The sequence below is a fragment of the Hemitrygon akajei genome, chromosome 10 (assembly GCF_048418815.1).
Source record: "Hemitrygon akajei chromosome 10, sHemAka1.3, whole genome shotgun sequence".
In the NCBI taxonomy this organism is placed as follows: Eukaryota; Metazoa; Chordata; class Chondrichthyes; order Myliobatiformes; family Dasyatidae; genus Hemitrygon; species Hemitrygon akajei.
The window spans coordinates 111,149,150-111,166,560 of record NC_133133.1 but is presented as its reverse complement, the minus strand read 5'-3'; the positions used below and the strand labels follow the sequence as shown (position 1 = coordinate 111,166,560).

Below are 17,411 nucleotides of genomic sequence, written 5' to 3'. Positions count from 1 at the left end.
GTACAGAATCACCCAGTTCAGGAAGGTGTTCAGTTTTACATGACTGGCAAGTCAATGTCAGTTGAATGGGAATGGGAGACTCTCACTTGGCTTCAGTACATTTCCTTAAACTCAACAGTTTGCTAGATCATTTCAGAAGTTAGTTAAAAAATGAACCACATCACTATGGGGTATTGGAGTCACATTGGCTAGACAGGAAGGATGATGAACCTGATGAATTTTTTTAAAAATCTGGCCGATTCAAGGCAACCAAAGATGACACTGGCATTTAATTATTTAATTCATATCATCCAGTTTTCATAGAGGGATTCAAATTCATACCTACTGTAACATCACAGTGGGGTGAGAAAAAACTGCGATTAAATTTCAGTGGAACATTACCAAGATTCAGTTTGAGCCTTGATGTTTTATTCATAAACATTTAATGTCTCTAAGAGTAGCCATAGGCAGATTTACAACGTCTGGAACAAAACTCAAGGATGAATTGCTTTCCTGAGATGAAAACAGACAGCAAAAGCCTGAAAAGTTTAAGACCAGGCTTAAGAGGGAAATCAGGAGGGCAAATAGAATCAGAATTAGTTTATTAATAGAGCCTATGAAATTGATTTAGCAGCCAGGATTAAAGATAATCCCAAGGGGTTCTTTAATTATATTAACAATGAAGGGTGACATGGCCCTCTTAATGACCATCAGGTCTGCCAAGTCATCGGTGAGGCTGCACATGCAGTATTGTGTACAGTTTTGGTCACCTTTTTACAGGAGAGGCATAGTCAAACTGGAAAAGGTGCAGAAAAGATTTACGACAAGGTTGCCTGGACTAAAGGGCCTGCATTACAGTGGTGGGTGGCCATGTTGGATCTTTCTTCACTGTTGCATAGGAGAATGAGGGATGAGGAGTATGGATAGTCAGCCTCTTTTCCCCAGGTTTGGAGAATCCATAACTACAGAGCATGGATACCAGGTAAGAAGGGAGCGATTTAAGAGAGACCTGAAAGGTAACTTCTTTACACATAAGGTAATGAGTAGCTGGAATGAGCTGCCAGAGGAAGTGTTTGAAGCAGGTATAATTGCAACACTTAAGAGGCATTTTGATACGTACATGGTGTGGAGGGGCCTGGAGGGTTATGGGATGAACGTAGGTAACTACAGTAGGACAAGCAGGGAGGATGCTGTGGTTGTTGCAGACTACTTGGGCCCAAAGACTGGTTCCCATGTTGTATTACTCTAACCATCTGGGTTCCATTCACTTGATGGTACGGACTACTGAAAAACTGTAAAGGTGAACCGAACAGGAGGAGCAGCAGTTTAGGAGAATCAATGGCGGCTAATGGTAACTCCTTTGCTTGCATCTTTGGAAACAGCTCTATTTCTATCTTTAATATCTCTATTTTTCCCTTTCAAGGTTCTTTTGAAGACCCTCACCTGGAGTTACACATTGACTACAGTTCTTTGTGGGAATGGGAACGCTCTTGGGGTTTCGTGACTGGCCATTATTTGGCACACCAAGGGGATGGCCTAAGATTTTCACTTGCCTTCGGAGGTCTAAGTTTCATGGCTCTGGAGATGGGGGTATTGGAGGTCAGTGTCCGGGCACGAGAATGGTGTGTCGTGGGAGTCGGAAGATCTAAGGCTGTGTACCTGGAGACCGGAGATCTTTGGGCACAGAGCTCGGAAAAAGCGACTGACTTTTAACACCATAAACCAGCGAGTTGTTGGTTATATCTCCCCTCTTGCTGTGAAACAGAGACACTGCTTTCTCCTTTATTAGAGAGAGAGAGCCTGTGGTATGTTGAACAATGGGTGATTTGAGTAGTCTTTGGAGTACTGCAAGTTTGTATCTTTGCTGTTGCTTTACTGTATGCTTGAGTGCTCAGTGGTGGTGGGTGCCGATGCTGTTTTTTGCTGGTGGGGGGGGGGGGAATCATTGCTTGCTGTCACTTATGCGTGGGAGAGAGGGGAGCTGGGGGAAACTTTGCGGTTCTAACACTTAACTGTTATTCATTTTATGGGGCACTCTGTTTTTCGTGGATGGCTGTGAAGAACAAGCATTTCAGGATGTATATTGTATACATTTCTCTGACATTAAATGTACCTTTGAAACTCAGGTCTGGTGAAGGCAGTAAAACCACTGGCTGGTTCAAAGCCCATCTCTTACGCTAACAGAACTGGAAACATCAGTGATCACAGCAGGGGAAAGGAAAGCTAATCTACATACAATACCTTAATTTAAGAGTAGTTTTGTTTTTGAATAGATGTTTAAAAGTGAACCAAAGAAACATCAAATTGACACAAATGGTGTAATGTCCACATTCTATTACCAAAGCCAATTTTGGCCTTTTCCTCCCCATCCCTTACACAAGATTCAGAAACCCACCCACCAATATTTTGCATAAATGGTCAATCTTCACTCATGGAATCTTTTACTAAACAGGAACAATTGCTTAATCCTGCAGGCATCACACGCGTAACTGCTCTAGCTCTTAGCCACTGCTTACGTGTATGTGCAGGGTAGATCTGAGGCGAATGCATTGGAATATCCAAGTAGAATATTCTTTGAGAACTATTTTAATCTATCTGCCATAAAACCTAGAGAGCTGGTGGATTTAGGCACTGATGATCTTTCAAAAATCTGATTCTAAATGATGCCTTGAACATTTTGAAGAGAAATAGGAAATTTAAATGAAAAATCTCATTGTATATTGAGACAGGAAGCCTCTATAAAATCACTTCGGTTGAGGAAAATGCTAAGAGGCACACGTGCAATACTGATGCAAAACTTGACTGCACCTCCGGAGGGTGCCACTCAGCCATAGGAACTGTCATTCTAAACAGAAGCATGCACTCAAATAAGGGTAACACCAGATGGAACTGAGTTCAATATCAGCCCACAGCCTACTTACAGTTAAAATTCATTTCTGTAACTTTGCACTGTGCCAGCATAGCTATCTTCTCATTTTATTTGAATTTTAACTCTACTGAAAACCAGTACAGGCAGTCCTGGGTTATATACACATTCTGTTTCATAAGCCAATTTCAGTCAGAAATGTCCCTTTTCTAAAGCTGTTCATAACATTCAGCCTACGTACACTTGCTATAATTCATTTCATTGAATAATCAACCTTACTACTCAAAATTAAAGTCATGAAATATATATACACTGTATGTTTCCATAATGACTACAATGAAATGTTTTTCTGAAAATTGTTTTAAAAATATGCATGAGAATTTACATAAAGTTGGATTTTGCAGATCTAAGGAGCCCCTGTACTAGATATATTTTGAGCTTCAATTTGTCAATATTTGGACAGTGGAGGATGGATAAGGAAAACAAAACAAAGGGATAGATAAAATAAAAATGTACACACAGCACGTGCACACATTAGTCTATACTGAAAACCATAAAAATAACTTGTATATTTACATAAAACCTTTCACAACTATTGAACATGCTTTGACAAGTTTTTTCCCCATGCTGTATTAACTTTCTGACTTTGTGACATTCATTTAGTTTTAATGCACAAAACAGTGGTCAATTTATGTACAATGGTGTCCCATGATCTGCAATGTGACAAAAACCTCAATCTATTATTGATAAGAAATGTTGAAAGATCAGGATTGGCCAAAACACCAGGAGTGAACTTCCCAGCTTTTCAGAATCAGATTTATCACCACCAACATAAGCCATGAAATTATTTGTTTGATAGCTGTAGTGAAATACATAAACATACTGTAAGTTACAATCAGAACTACAAGTAAATAAATAAATAATGAAGAGCGAACTAGCAAGGTAGCATTCATGGGCCATTCAGAAATCTAATGACAGAAGGGAAGAAGTTGTTCTTAAAAAAATGAGTGTGAATCTTCACTTTTTTGAGGCATCGCCTTTTGAAGATATTTTCAAAATTAATACCATGATATCTTCTACATCCACTTGATGAGGCTCTTGTCAGTGGGCTGCAATCAGCATGATAGGTCATTTATTGGTCACAAAGCATATGGTTTAAAAAGAGCTCTGGGCTTTTGGTTGCAATCAGTACAGGACCGATAAAAAGTGACATGTAAGCAGAGCGGCCATTTTGTGAGTACACAGTGTTAGAGTGGCTAGGCTTTGGCTCAACAAGCTTAAGCAAGCACAGACAGGGGTTCTAAGTTAATGAGTTTCTAATAATTATTTTTCTGTTAGTACCCACTAGTGCAGGCCCAGATTTTATAGTATATCCCACATGTGAGGTGTGGGAACTCAGGGAGACCTCCAGTCTCCCTGGCAAATAGAGTTAGTGAACCCTTTGCAATTACCTGCTTTTCTGCATTAATTACTCATAAAATATGTTCTGATCTTCATCTAAATCACCATAATAGACAAACATAATATGTCTAAACGAATAACACACAAACAATTGTACTTTATGTCCTAACCGAACACATTGTTTAATCATTCACGGTACAGGCTGGAAAATGTATCGAACTCTTGTATCTACCAACTGGTAGAACTTCCTTTAGCAGCAATAACCTCTACCAAACATTTCCTGTAGCTGCTGATCAGACTTAGACCATTCCTCCATACAAAACTGTTTCAATTCATCAATATTTCTGGGATACCTTCCATGAACAGGCAATGCCACAACATCTGATTTGGGTTAAGGTCTGAACTCTACTCAGCCGTACCAAAGCACAAATTTTCTTCTTTTTGCACCATTCTGTTGATTTTGGATCATTGTCTTGTTGCATCATCCAACTTCTATTAAGCTTCTGGTGACAGACCGCAACCCTGACATTCTCTTGCAAAATGTCTTGATACAATTTTGAATTCATTGTTCCCTCAACGATTGCAAGCTATCCAGGGCCTGCGGGAGCAAAGCAGCTCCAAACCATGATGCTCCTTCCACCATGCTTCACAGTTGGGATGAGATTTTGCCCTTTTTCCTCCATAGCAGTGTGCATTTCTGCCAAAAAAGTTCAGCTTTTGCCTCAACTGTCCACAGACCATTGTCCCAGAAGCCTTGTGGAACATCCAGGTGGTCTTTCATTCCATGAACACCATTTTTGTTCAGTGTTTTTCTTATAGTGGACACAGGAACAGACTTCTGCAAGTTCTAGAGACTGCTGCAGGTCTTTTCCTTGGGTTCTTTTTCACCTCCTTTAGCATTGCACGTTGTGTTTTTGGTGGCCCTAGGGAGAATAGCAACTGTACCTAATTTCCTCCATTTGAAGACAAATTCTTTTACTGTGGACTAATGAACACTCAGGCCTTTAGAAATGCTTTTAAACACAAAGTACACTGCAGATGCTGCGGTCCTGACGAAGGGTCTCGGCCTGAAACGTTGACTGTTCGTTTCAACAGATGCTGCCCGACCTGCTGAGTTCATCTAGAAATGCTTTTGCAGCCTTTTCCAGATTCATGCATTTTTACAATTCTTCTTACAAAGTCCTCTGTCAGTTGTTTTGATAAAAGCAGGGTGCATTTTTTGAGAAGAGCACTCTGTCAGTAACCTGACTTTGTGTGTCTTTTTTATCCGAAGGTGTAGAATCCTTGTGGGTAAAGTTCAGAAACTGCAAGGGTAAAAGGACCCTGTTGGGAGTTATATGTAGGCCACCAAACAGTACCCAGGTAATGGGCTACAATTACAACGGGAGATAGAAAACGCATGTCAAAAGGGCAACGTTACAATAGTCATGGGGGACTTCAATATGCAGGTTGATTAGGACGATCAGGTTGGTGCTGGTCCTAAGGGAAAGAATTTGTAGGAAGCCTACGAGATGGCTTTTTAATGCAGCTTGTAGTTAAGCCAACCAAGGGAATGGCAATTCTGGATTGGGTGTTCTGTAATGTCCCAGATTTGATTAGAGAGCTTAAGGTAAAGGAAACAGTGATAATAATATGATAGAAATCACCCTGCAGTTTGAGAAGCTAAAATTGGATGTATCAGTACTACAGTAGAGTAAAGGGAATTACAGAGGCATGAGAGAGGAGCTGACCAAAGTTGATTGGAAGAGGAAAATAGCAGGGATGATGGCAGAGGAGCAATGGCTTGTGTTTCTGGGAAAATTCAGAAGGTGCAGGCAAGGTACATTCCAAAGATGAAGTAGTATTCTAAAGGGAGGACGAGGCAACCATGGGTGACAAGGAAAATGAAAGACATCATAAAAGCAAGAGAAGCATATAATATAGCAAAAGTTAGTGGGAAGGGTAGAGGATTGGGAAGCATTTGGAAACCAACAGAAGGCAACTAAAAGGCCATAAAGAGAGGAAAGATAATATGAAGGTAAGCTAATATAAAAAAAACAAGTATTTATATATATATATATAAAGAGTAAAAGGGAGGTGAGAGTGGATATCAGACGCTGAAGTGGTAGTAATGAGGGACAAAGAAATGGCGGAGGAACTTAATAAGTATTTTGTGTCAGTCTTCACTGTGGAAGACACTGACAGAATGCCAGAAATTCGAGTGTGTCTGGGGCAGAAGCAACTGCCATTGCTATTACTAAGGAGAAGATGCTTGGGAAGCTGACAGGTCTGAAGGTAGATAAGTCAACTGGACCAAATGGACTACACCCCTGGGTTCTAAAAGAGGTAGCTGAAGAGATTGTGGAGGCATTGCTAAATGATCTTTCAAGAATTACTAAATTCTGGAATGGTTCCTGAAGACCGGGAAATTGCAAATGTCACTCCATTCTTCAAGAAAGGAGAGAGGCAGAAGAAAGGAAATTATAAGCCAGTTAGCTTGACTTCAGTGGTTGGAAAGATGTTGGAGTCTATTATTAAAGATGAGGTTTTGGAGTACTTGGTGACAGATGATAAAAATATGCCAAAGTCAGCATGATTTTCAAAACATCAGATCTTGCCTGACAAATATTTTGGAATTCTTTGAGGAAATAAAAAGCAGGATAGACCAAGGAAAGTCAGTGGATGTTGTTTATTTGGATTTTATGAAGGCCTTTGAAAAGGTGCTGTACATGAGGCTACTAAACAAGATTCAAGATTGAAGTACATTTGTTATCAAAGAATGTGTAAGTTATACAACCTTGAGATTTGTCCGCTACTAGGCGGCCACAAAGCAAGAAACCTGAAAGCAACCAATTAAAAAAAAAGGACCAACACCCAATGCACAGAAAAAGAGGGAAAGAAAACAAATCATGCAAACAATAGAAGCAAGCACAGCATTCTGAACCAAACTTGAGTCCTTAGATCCGAATCCCAGGAGCAGCCCAGAGGAGGCCAAAGCCTCAGTTTCAATTCTCACGGTGTAAATCACAGCGAAACTCGCGGACGTGAAACACAGCCTCAGCGTTGCAGAGAGAGGAGTGAACATTGTGGGAGAGCAAGCGGAATCGGCCCAACTCTCACCTGCAGACCTGACAACCTGCCTTTCCAGTCTATCTGCACTGGCGTTTAAATTGTTAAAACAGCGGATTGTGCCTTACTTTAGGACCTGGGCCGCAAAAGCGAAACGCTCTGGGCCTAGCCCACACCGCCCAGCTCGAAGCCAGTCTCGACCTCTCCAAATCAGCTTAGCACTTAGAGCGATCCATCCTTGCCCCCAGGTTAGTTGGAGCCCATGGTATTACAGGAAAGATGTTAAGATGAACAGAACATTGCTGACAGGAGGCAAATAGTGGGAATAAAGCAGGCTTTTTCTGGTTGGCTTCCGGTGACCAGTGGTGTGCTGCAGGGCAGAGTGTTGGGACTGCTTCTTTTCGCATTATATATCAATCATTTGGATGAATGAATTGAAGGCTTTGTTGCCATGCTTGCAGATGATATGAAGATAGGTGGAGGGGAAAGTAGGACTGAAGGAGGATGCTTGCAGAAGGAATTAGACAGATGGGGGAATGGGCAAAGAAGTGGCAGATGGAATCTAGTGTATGGTCATGCACTCTGGCAGTAGGAATAATGGCATGGACTATTTTCTAAATGAGGAAAAAATTTAAAAATCAGAGATGCAAAGGGATTTTGGAGTCCTCATGCAGAATTCCATAACTTGTAGGTTGAGTTGGTGGTAAAGAAGGCAAATACAATGTTAGCATTCATCTTGAGAGGACTAGAATTCAAAGGCATGGATATAATGCTGAGGCTCTATAACGCATTGGTCAGACTGCGCAGAGTATTGGACCCCTTATCTAACAAAGGATGTGCTAAAAGTGAGAGTGCCCAGAACAGGATCATGAGAATGATCCCAGGAGTGAAAGGGTTAACAGCTGAAGAGCGTTCGATGGCTCTGGACCAAGAAGATGGTTGCTGGAGCCTAGAAGAATGAGACTGAAACCTATCGAATATTGAAAGGCCAAGATAGAGTGGATGTGGAGAGGATATTTCCTATAGTGGAGGAGTCTAGGACTTGGGGGGCACAGACTCAGAATTGAGGGACGCCCATTTAGAACAGAGATAAGGAAAACATTTCTTTACCCAGAGGGTGGTGAATCTGTGAAATTCATTGCCACAGATGGCTGTGCAGACCAAGTCATTGGGGATATTTAAGGCAGAGGTTGATAGGTTCTTGATTAAACAGGACATCAAAGGTTATGGGGAAAAAGACAGGAGAATGGGGTGGAGAGGGATAATAAATCAGCCTTGATGGAATAGTGAAACGGACTCAAAGGGCTGAACAGACCAACTCTGTTCCTGTGTGTTATTTTTCTTATGGTCTGACGAGGTGTTTTCACTCTCCATAGAGCCCACACGTACTACTGCAACCTTGCTTAGTAATGCGTTCTCTCCACCTAGAAAGAATTTACGCAAACTAATCTCACTTCCCATCTTTCAGCCTGACATCTTGAAAGTGGCGGAACCCAGGTACTTTACTTCTGACACACATAAGAAGTGTTAACCCTTTCGGTGGAATGCCAGACATCCATTAACTTATGGAATGAATTACCTTTTACTCAATATCCTTTAACAACAAACTGTAGTTTTAAATCTATGTTGCATAACCATTAAATTTTCTCTTAGGAATATGTACTTGGGACTAAAGTGCCTGCTGTCAAGTTTTAGAATTTCAAACTGAGAGACCTATTTTCTTTCAAAACCAATTTTGACTCAAGGTCCTTTAATAACCATTCAGAATAACAAAGTTTAATTTCATATGAAGATATCAGGCAAGTTGGTTTTACAATCACAATGCACTTACACGCCAACCCAGAACATCAACTGTCCATTTCCTTCTTCAGCAGCTGCTTGACCCACTGAGCTCCTGTAAGCAGCTCGTTTTTATTTTTGCCCCAGGTTCCAGTGTCCGTAGTCTCTGTGTCTCCATCTCGAGACTGCAAATGCTTTTGGGTGCCACGGTAGCAAAGCAGTTGGTTAGTGTGACGCTATTAAAGCTCGGGGCATTCGGGAGTCTGCAGTTCAATTCCGGTGCTATTCTATAAGCAGTCTCAAGGAATGTGTGCGTTTTCCCGGAGTGCTTTGGTTTTCTCCCACTGTCACCAAGACTCTAAACTGATATTATGACCTAGAGACTCATTCTCAAGGACTTGTTACAATTTATGTTCTCTGTGTTATTTTTTATTTGCAGTTTGTCTTTTTTTGCATAGTCGCTGTCAGACTGCTTATGTAGTTTTTTGTAAATTCTACTGCATTTCCATTTTCCCTGTAAATGAATTTCAAGGTAGTATATATAACACACATGTAACTTTGATAATAAGTTTAATTTAAACTTCAAAAAAGGATATTCATGTAGAAACTTTGGTCCAGATGTGACAAGTTTTGATATCAAAAATCACCTCACTTTTTTGCTTGATACCAAATAAGTTTTATGGAGAGTTGCCATGAACCCTTAGATAGTTTTAGTTCAGTCTATTAACTGCAAAAACAAGAGTCATGTAGGGATAGAAAGATTCATTAGTATTTACCTGGCATCCAGCAACAGTGAAAGAGCTGCGAGAAGACCACACCAGCAAGCACCAACCATCTCCTCCCACACGGCTCGAGAAACTGAGAAAAACCATGGAGAGTGGAACTTTGGACTGGGTATTATTTTCATGAATTGACCTTTTCAATTTTTTAGTGTATCAATTTATAAATTAATAAATGGAATCAAGAGAAGCAAATAAGAAAATATGTTTACAGAGGCAATGGGCTGAGTTGTTTTAATTTACTGTGTACTTTTCTATGTTGCCTTGAGTTGGCTTACTAAGCTAGGGACGCAAAGTATTCAGATTATGTTTACAACAGATTGATACAAAATGCCAGAGCAAATGATTGCCTTATGAATCCTTAAATAGTTAATGACAATTTGCTTTGGTTTATCTTCTACCTTTCTTACTTTTCTACCTTTCAAAAAATCTTTGTGTAACTAAATTTGGGCTGGTTTACCTCTCATCCCTTCTCCTTCCATCACTCACTCTCCTATCAGATTTCTCCTTCAGCCCGTCACCTTTTCCACCTACTACCTCCCAACTTCTCACTTCATCCTCCCTTCCCCACTCACCTTGTCTCACCCATCACCTGTCAGCTTGGATTCCTTCCCCTCCTCCCACCTTTTTATTCTGGCTTCTGCCCCTTTCCTTTCCAGTCCTAATGAAGGGTCTTGACTGTTTATTCCCTTTCATAGAAGCCACCTGGCTTGCTGAGCTCCTCCAGCATTTTGTGTGTGTGTTTTTTTTCCAGTTTTCAGCATCTGCAGAATCTCTGTTTATAAATTTCTAACCACTGTATTTTTCCTCATAATAATTCAGATTATTATGACAATTATGTAACAGATGACAATTATGAACCCTGACTGTAAGAATATCTTAGAAATAGGTATTTTGGCCCAACTTTTGCCGACAAAGCTGTCTCTCTGAGCTAACATCATTCGCCTGTATTTGATCCTTATCCCTCTCAACCTTTCCTACCTATGAAGCTGTCTAAATGTCTTTCAAGTTTTGATTTTTAAGAGATTGTACGAGTTCACTCAACACACACATAACTTGTGAGATTACTCTACAATCAGGGAACAAACTGATGGTTGAGTTTCGCCTGCACATTAGCTTAAGTCAGCTACCTCAGCACAAACTATTTGCTCTCAATGAAGAGAACAATCAATTGTTCCATACCAATTTCTTCACCTTCCCATTGCTTTCCTTCATGTTAAAAGTAAAACAAAATGGGCCACTGAAACTGGGAAATACTGCTGTGCTAACAACAGCAGACACAACTGTGATGACGTGACACAAGAGCACATGGGATCTGACAGCAGCTGTTTGCGATAACAGAGTGAATGGAGGATAATGATAGGAGGAAGTCTGTTGCTGAGTCACCCTTCTTGCTAGTTTCTTTTGCTGACTTGTACCTGGGAAAACAAACTGAAGATTCCAAAGTATCATTAATCTCCCTGTGCAAACATAAACTGAAATATTTACTTAAAAGGCAAAATATCTTACATATTTGTTTGATTATAAGACCATGGGACATAGGAGCACATTTAGGCTTTCCAGAGCATTCACCATTCTTTGATCATAGCTGTTTTATTTTTCCCTCTCAAACCCATTGTCCTGTCTTCTTCCCATAACATCCCCTACTAATCAAGAACCTACCATCCTTTGCTTTAAATATGCCCAAAGGATTTGCCTTCACAGCAGTCTGCGGCAATGAATTCCACAGAATCACCAACCACTGGCTAAAGAAATTCCTACTCATCTCTGTTCTAAAGGGACATCCTTGTATTCTGAGGGAACGTTCTCTGGTCCTAGACACTCTGACCAATGGAAACATCCTCTCCTTGTCCATTCTATCAAGGGCCTTCGGTAGGTTTCAATGAGTTCATCCCACCCCCATTCTTCTAAATACAGAGTAGAACACATTTCCTGTTAACATCTATTCTCCAAGACACTATAAATGATAGCATTACAAAATTACAGGGTTATTAATATAAAGAAGAAAGTACCTTTAGCTAAAAATAAATGCAAAATATATATTGTAACCAAAATAGCAGAATTGCTACTGTAATAAAAGACACAAATATCCAAGACACAACTGCTAAATGCATAACAGACAATCTAAAATGAATGCCCCTCAACTTTCTGCAATATGGTTATTAGATAAGGAGAGTTCTGCCACTATCATGGACTGACAGTGTAGATGAAAAGCCACTCACTCTACCAGCTCTTTGGCAGAGTAACTCAATTAATTTTCCTGCTCTTGCCACGCAGCCTTATAAAGTTCAAATATTTTCTAATTTTCTCAGTTTCCAAACTAGTCTTTCTGGATCACAAATCTGTGTAAAATAATGACTTCTCAAAGTATCTCCTAAGCATTTGCCAATCAGCATAAGTATATCTTCTGATTCATGATCCTTTTGCAATGTAAACAAGAGATTCTGCAGATGCTGGAAATCTTGAGCAACACACACACACACACACAAAATGCTGGAAGAACTCAGCAGGTCAGGCAGCATGTATAGAGGGAAATGAACAGTCAACATTTCGATGAAAGGTCTCAGCCTGAAATGTTGACTGTTCATTTTTCTCTCTAGCTGCTGCCTGATTTGCTGAGTTACTTCAGCATTTTATATATGTTACTTTTGCAATATAGAATTTTGTTTTAAATTTCCTCTACAGAAATTATTCATAATTTTGACAACTTTCACTCATGATCTCTCACAGGGAATACTCAGGTACATCAAATAGAGATATATAATGTGAATTATGCCACAGTAATAGGGTTAATTTTGTTTACTCAGAGGGAGAACAGTTTACAGAGTAATGTTGTGTAAAGTTGACACAAATAAATCAGAGATCAAGCATTTAGAACCAAGATTACCAGCCTCCTCTTCAGTCATTGATGACTTTTCCTGCTGCTCTGAAGGCTGCACGTCAGAGTCTGGTTTTGCAACGTCACTCTGGGAAGCAGATTCACGCTCCAGTTCTGCCTCGATCATGGCTGTAATACCTCGAACCAGGTCCAGAAGACAACTGAATGCTACAGACATGGCATACCCATCAGGAATTGTAGGTGGCTCCACTTTGTCCAGTGATTCTAGGCTAAATTGCAGTTCAAATTAATGTGAGCTATTTTAAAAATCAGATATATTTTAAGAGGCCATTAGATACAATTCTACAGTCTGTGGGTATTGGTAAGATATCGTAATGCTGATCAATTCTATAATTAAAACTAATTTGAAAATCAGAAACTTTAATACCTTCAGAAACAGAGGTGAAGTAAAAATATTACTGTATGTTAACTTTGTCAGGATAATATGCTTATTGAGATGGAAATAAGTACTTTCTATACTGTTTAAATAAACAAAGTTTTGGATATTGTATTACTCCTTGCATACAGAGTCACAGAACAATGCAGCGTGTATATAGGCCCTTTAGCCCCAGTCCATGCTGACCAAGGCCCACCCAGTGACTCTGTGTCTGGCCCACATCCCCAGCTCCATGTACTTAACCAAATGTTTCTTAAATGGTATGACGGTATCTGTCTCAAGCAGGCAGAATAATAGTTTGGCATGGACTAGATGGGATGAAGAGCCTGTTTCTGTGCTATGACTAGCTTATTCCATATTCTCACCCTCCCTTTGTGAAAATTAGCTCGGGATAAAACTGTTACCATCCACCTACCTATGCCGCTTACAATTTTAAAAAATTCTATTCATTCTCCTACATTCCACGGAATAAGGCCAAGCCTGACCAACCTCTCCTAATAACTCAGGCTGTCTAGTCCGGGCAACATCCTTGCAAATCTTTTCTACACTCTATCAAGGTTAACAACATCTTTTCCATAACAGGGTGACCAAAATTGCACAAAGTATTCCAAGTACAGCCTCATCAAGACTTGTACCACTGCAATATAAATCCCAACTCCTATATTCAGTGCCCTGACTACTGAAGGCCAGTGTGCTAAATGCCTTTTTCATCACCCTGTCTATCTGTGATGCACTTTGAATGAACTATGTTTTTGTGCCCCTCTGTTCTATTACACTTCCTCATGCCCTATCCTAAGTTCTACGCTGGTTTGACTTTCCAAAATACATCACCTCACAATTGGTATTGATATCCATTCATCATCTGCCTGCCCATTTCCCTAACCGAACAAGATTCCCTTTAATCTACATTAACCTTCTTCACTATCAACAACATCCCCTAACATCGTGTCATTATTGATCAAGTTTGGGGCATTAGCATCTAAATTATTTATATAAATGACAAATAACAAGGGACCCAAACCGACTCCACTGTCTTCAATTCTGAGAAATGTCCCTTTGCTTTTGACCTGCTAACTAGTTTTGAATCCACATGACTTGCTCTCTCTTTTTATGAGATCTAACTTTGCAAGCCATGCTTGACAAAGGACTTGTCTAAATTGACAACATTCACTAACCTATCCTCATCTCCCTTTTTGGTAACTTCTTCATAAAACCACAAGGTTTGTCAAGCCTGACGTCCCACACGCAAAGCCAGGTTGACTCCACCTATTCAGATGCCATCTATCCAAATGCTGGTGTAATGCCCTGGTTAAGATTTCTACTGCTATGCTGTGAGGTAGTTTATATTAGCAGCTTTCTGTAAAAGCAGTGTGCCATGATGGAAAGTGTGTTTTGGCTTCAGTTAAGACAAGGAGTCATGTTGTCCAACTTAGGAATGTGTGTCAACCAATCAGGATTGTGGGATGTGAAAGAAGGTTCTAGAGAGCTATGGGGAACAGCTTTTCTGAAGCATACCAGTCTGGTTTGGGGTCTTTTGGTGGGAGCTGCAGAGCGGGGCACAAGCGAATGCTGCAGAATGCCGTTGGAAGGAGAATCCCCATTGTAAGAAGTGTCTTGTGCAGGTAAATGGCTCCAAGGAGGAAAGACCAATACTCCTGAGAGAGCCAGTTCATTCAAGATGGTCTTTGAGGGGAGTTCAGAATGTGGCGGGTGCTGTCACATGGTACGTGGGTCCAGCAGGTGAGTAAAGAGATACAACCCTGACTACTCCAGTATGAGCTCCAATGTTATGTACACATTGGACTGGTTTAACTGTAATGGGTACTTTTATTTTCCTGTAACTCTTGGTCTTCAAGGGGAGCTCAGAATGTGGTGAGTGCTGTCACACTGTACATGAGCTCCAATGTTATGTGCACATTGGACTGGTTTAACTGTAATGGGTACTTTTATTTTCCTGTAACTCTTGGTTAAAGTTGAAAATTTGGTAAATATACTTTGTAATTTTATGCTGGTGTATGATCTGTCATTTCTGGGCTACTGGTAACTGTGTATGGTCAATAATTACACAGCATTCACTCAAATCGACCCTAGACGCATTTTGTTTATGAAAGGTGGCTGTTAGCAGCGTTACCTAATGAGCCATGTCTGTATACGAGCCCTGGTGAGAGGGTTAACACTGGTTTATACTGTCCCTCAGAATTCCCTACAACAACTTTCCCACCACAGGTTTCCCCCACTATCTGAAGGTACAGTGTTCCTATGAAACCATTCGTTAGCCGAAATGTTGTAAAGCGAAGAAGCAATTACCATTAATTTATATGGGAAAAACTTTTGAGCGTTCCCAGACCCAAAAATAACCTAACAAATCATACCAAATTACACATAAAACCTAAAATAACACAAACATATAGTAAAAGCAGGAATGATATGATAAATACACAGCCTATATAAAGTAGAAATATTATATGTACGGTGTAGTTTCACTTATCAAAATCGGGAAGACAGCGAGCCAAAATCGATTCGGAGAAAAAAAATTGGCACGTATACACATGCGCACGTACATGCACAAGGCTTCACGGTCATGGTAGCCTTTCTCAGTGTAAACATGTATAAAGTGGATGTCTTTTTTTCGTAAAAGCGAAAATCCTCTTTGGTTATTGAAAACAGGTACTAATGTACATCTTTCGTAACAGCGAGCTGTCGTAAAGCGAACGTTCGAACAACAGGGGCCACCTGTACTGTAGTCCATGGTTATTCAAGCTATCCTTTTTGAACAATTGAACCTTAGCCACCTTCTAAGTCTTCAGGAATAATGAATCTAAGCAAGGGCCTCTGATACCCTCTGAACTGCTTCAGTTCAAGACCATAATCTGTGGACCTGTCCTATCCTTTTCCATCACTAACTTAAAACTAATAGAATTATGATCACTTGAACCAAAGAGCTCCCTGACTGCCACATTGGTTACTTTTCCCGACTTGCTCCCTAAAAGGTGGTCCAGTACTACACCCTCTGAGTAGGCTCCTTGGTATGTTGACTCAGGAAGCTTACCTGAACACATTTCACAAATTCTACTCTGTCCAAGATCTTAACGACATTAGTTGAAATTTGGTCCAAAAGTAATAGATTAGGGTACTTTTGGTAAATTTTCCTTCCAATCTACTGAAGGAGTGACTCTGACAGGTACAATTCAATGGATACAGTTGCCCAGCAGCTCAGTCCCATAAGCAGCTCCAGGAGAGCAAATGTTGGAAACTGAGCCAACACTGCCTCCAAATGACATTCATAAAACTATTTTAATTTTGAACAAATATGTCAAATGAGAACAAGTGTTTTTGCAACATTAAGTTTAAAAGCACATCATTTCCACATAGCTTGAACAGTCATGCATTACAACTTGCCAACGTTAACATCTATTACCTGCTACAATGCAACATTAGTTTCAACACATTACAATATGCCGAATGTTTATGAAATACAGGTTCCCAATCACGCTTCCGAGGTGCTTTATATGCTTGGACCGTTCATTTAAATTTTGCCCAGTAACACACTCCAAAATCATTTACATAGACTCAGAGCACTACAGCACAGAAACAGGCCTTTCAGTCCATCTAGTCTGTGTAATTCTTTAACTTCTTAAAGAATTTAAGAATCTTGCTTACTGCTTAAATATATTTCTTTAAGAACAGATGCCAACTGGTGAGGCCTCACCTTGAGTATTGTGAACAGTTTTGGGCCCCTTAGAAAAGATGTGCTGGCATTGGAAAGGGTCCAGAGGAGGTTCACAAGGAATATTCCAGGAATGAAAGGGTTATTCATATGAGGAACATTTGATGGCTCTGGATCTTCTCATTGAAACCTTTTGAATGTTGGAAGGCTTAGACAGAGTAGATGTGGAAAGGATGTTTCTCATGGTGGGAGGATCTAGGACAAGCGGGCACAGCCTCAGGATAGAGGGGCAGCCTTTCAAACAGATGTGGAGAAATTTCTTTAGCCGAAGAGTGGTGAACTTGTGGGATTTGTTGCCACATGCAGGTGTGGAGGCCAGGTCGTTGGGTGTATTTAAGGCAGAGACTGATAGGATCTTGATTAGACATGGCATCAAAGGTTACAGGGAGAAGGCCGGGAACTGGGGATGAGGAGGAGATAGAGAAAAAAAGGATCAGCCATGACTGAATGGCGGAGCAGACTTGATAGGCCAGATGGCCTAATTCTGCTCCTATGTCTTATGGTATTATGGACTTTCTAGCAAACTGGACATGGACTTAAATCAGCTTTTAAAATAA

General features: G+C 40.4%; 1 protein-coding gene across 3 annotated transcripts in view; it reads right to left on the bottom strand.

Annotated features, from left to right (window-relative positions):
- mon2 (MON2 homolog, regulator of endosome-to-Golgi trafficking) overlaps positions 1 to 17,411 on the bottom strand; it is a 155,771-nt gene that overhangs the window by 66,421 nt on the left and 71,939 nt on the right. For all 3 annotated transcript variants that reach the window (XM_073058733.1, XM_073058734.1, XM_073058735.1), the window contains 2 exons: positions 12,740 to 12,960; positions 9,850 to 9,931 (listed from right to left, as the gene is read on the bottom strand). In XM_073058733.1, coding sequence (XP_072914834.1) covers positions 9,850 to 9,931; positions 12,740 to 12,960 — 303 coding nt within the window. The remainder of the gene's footprint in view (positions 1 to 9,849; positions 9,932 to 12,739; positions 12,961 to 17,411) is intronic.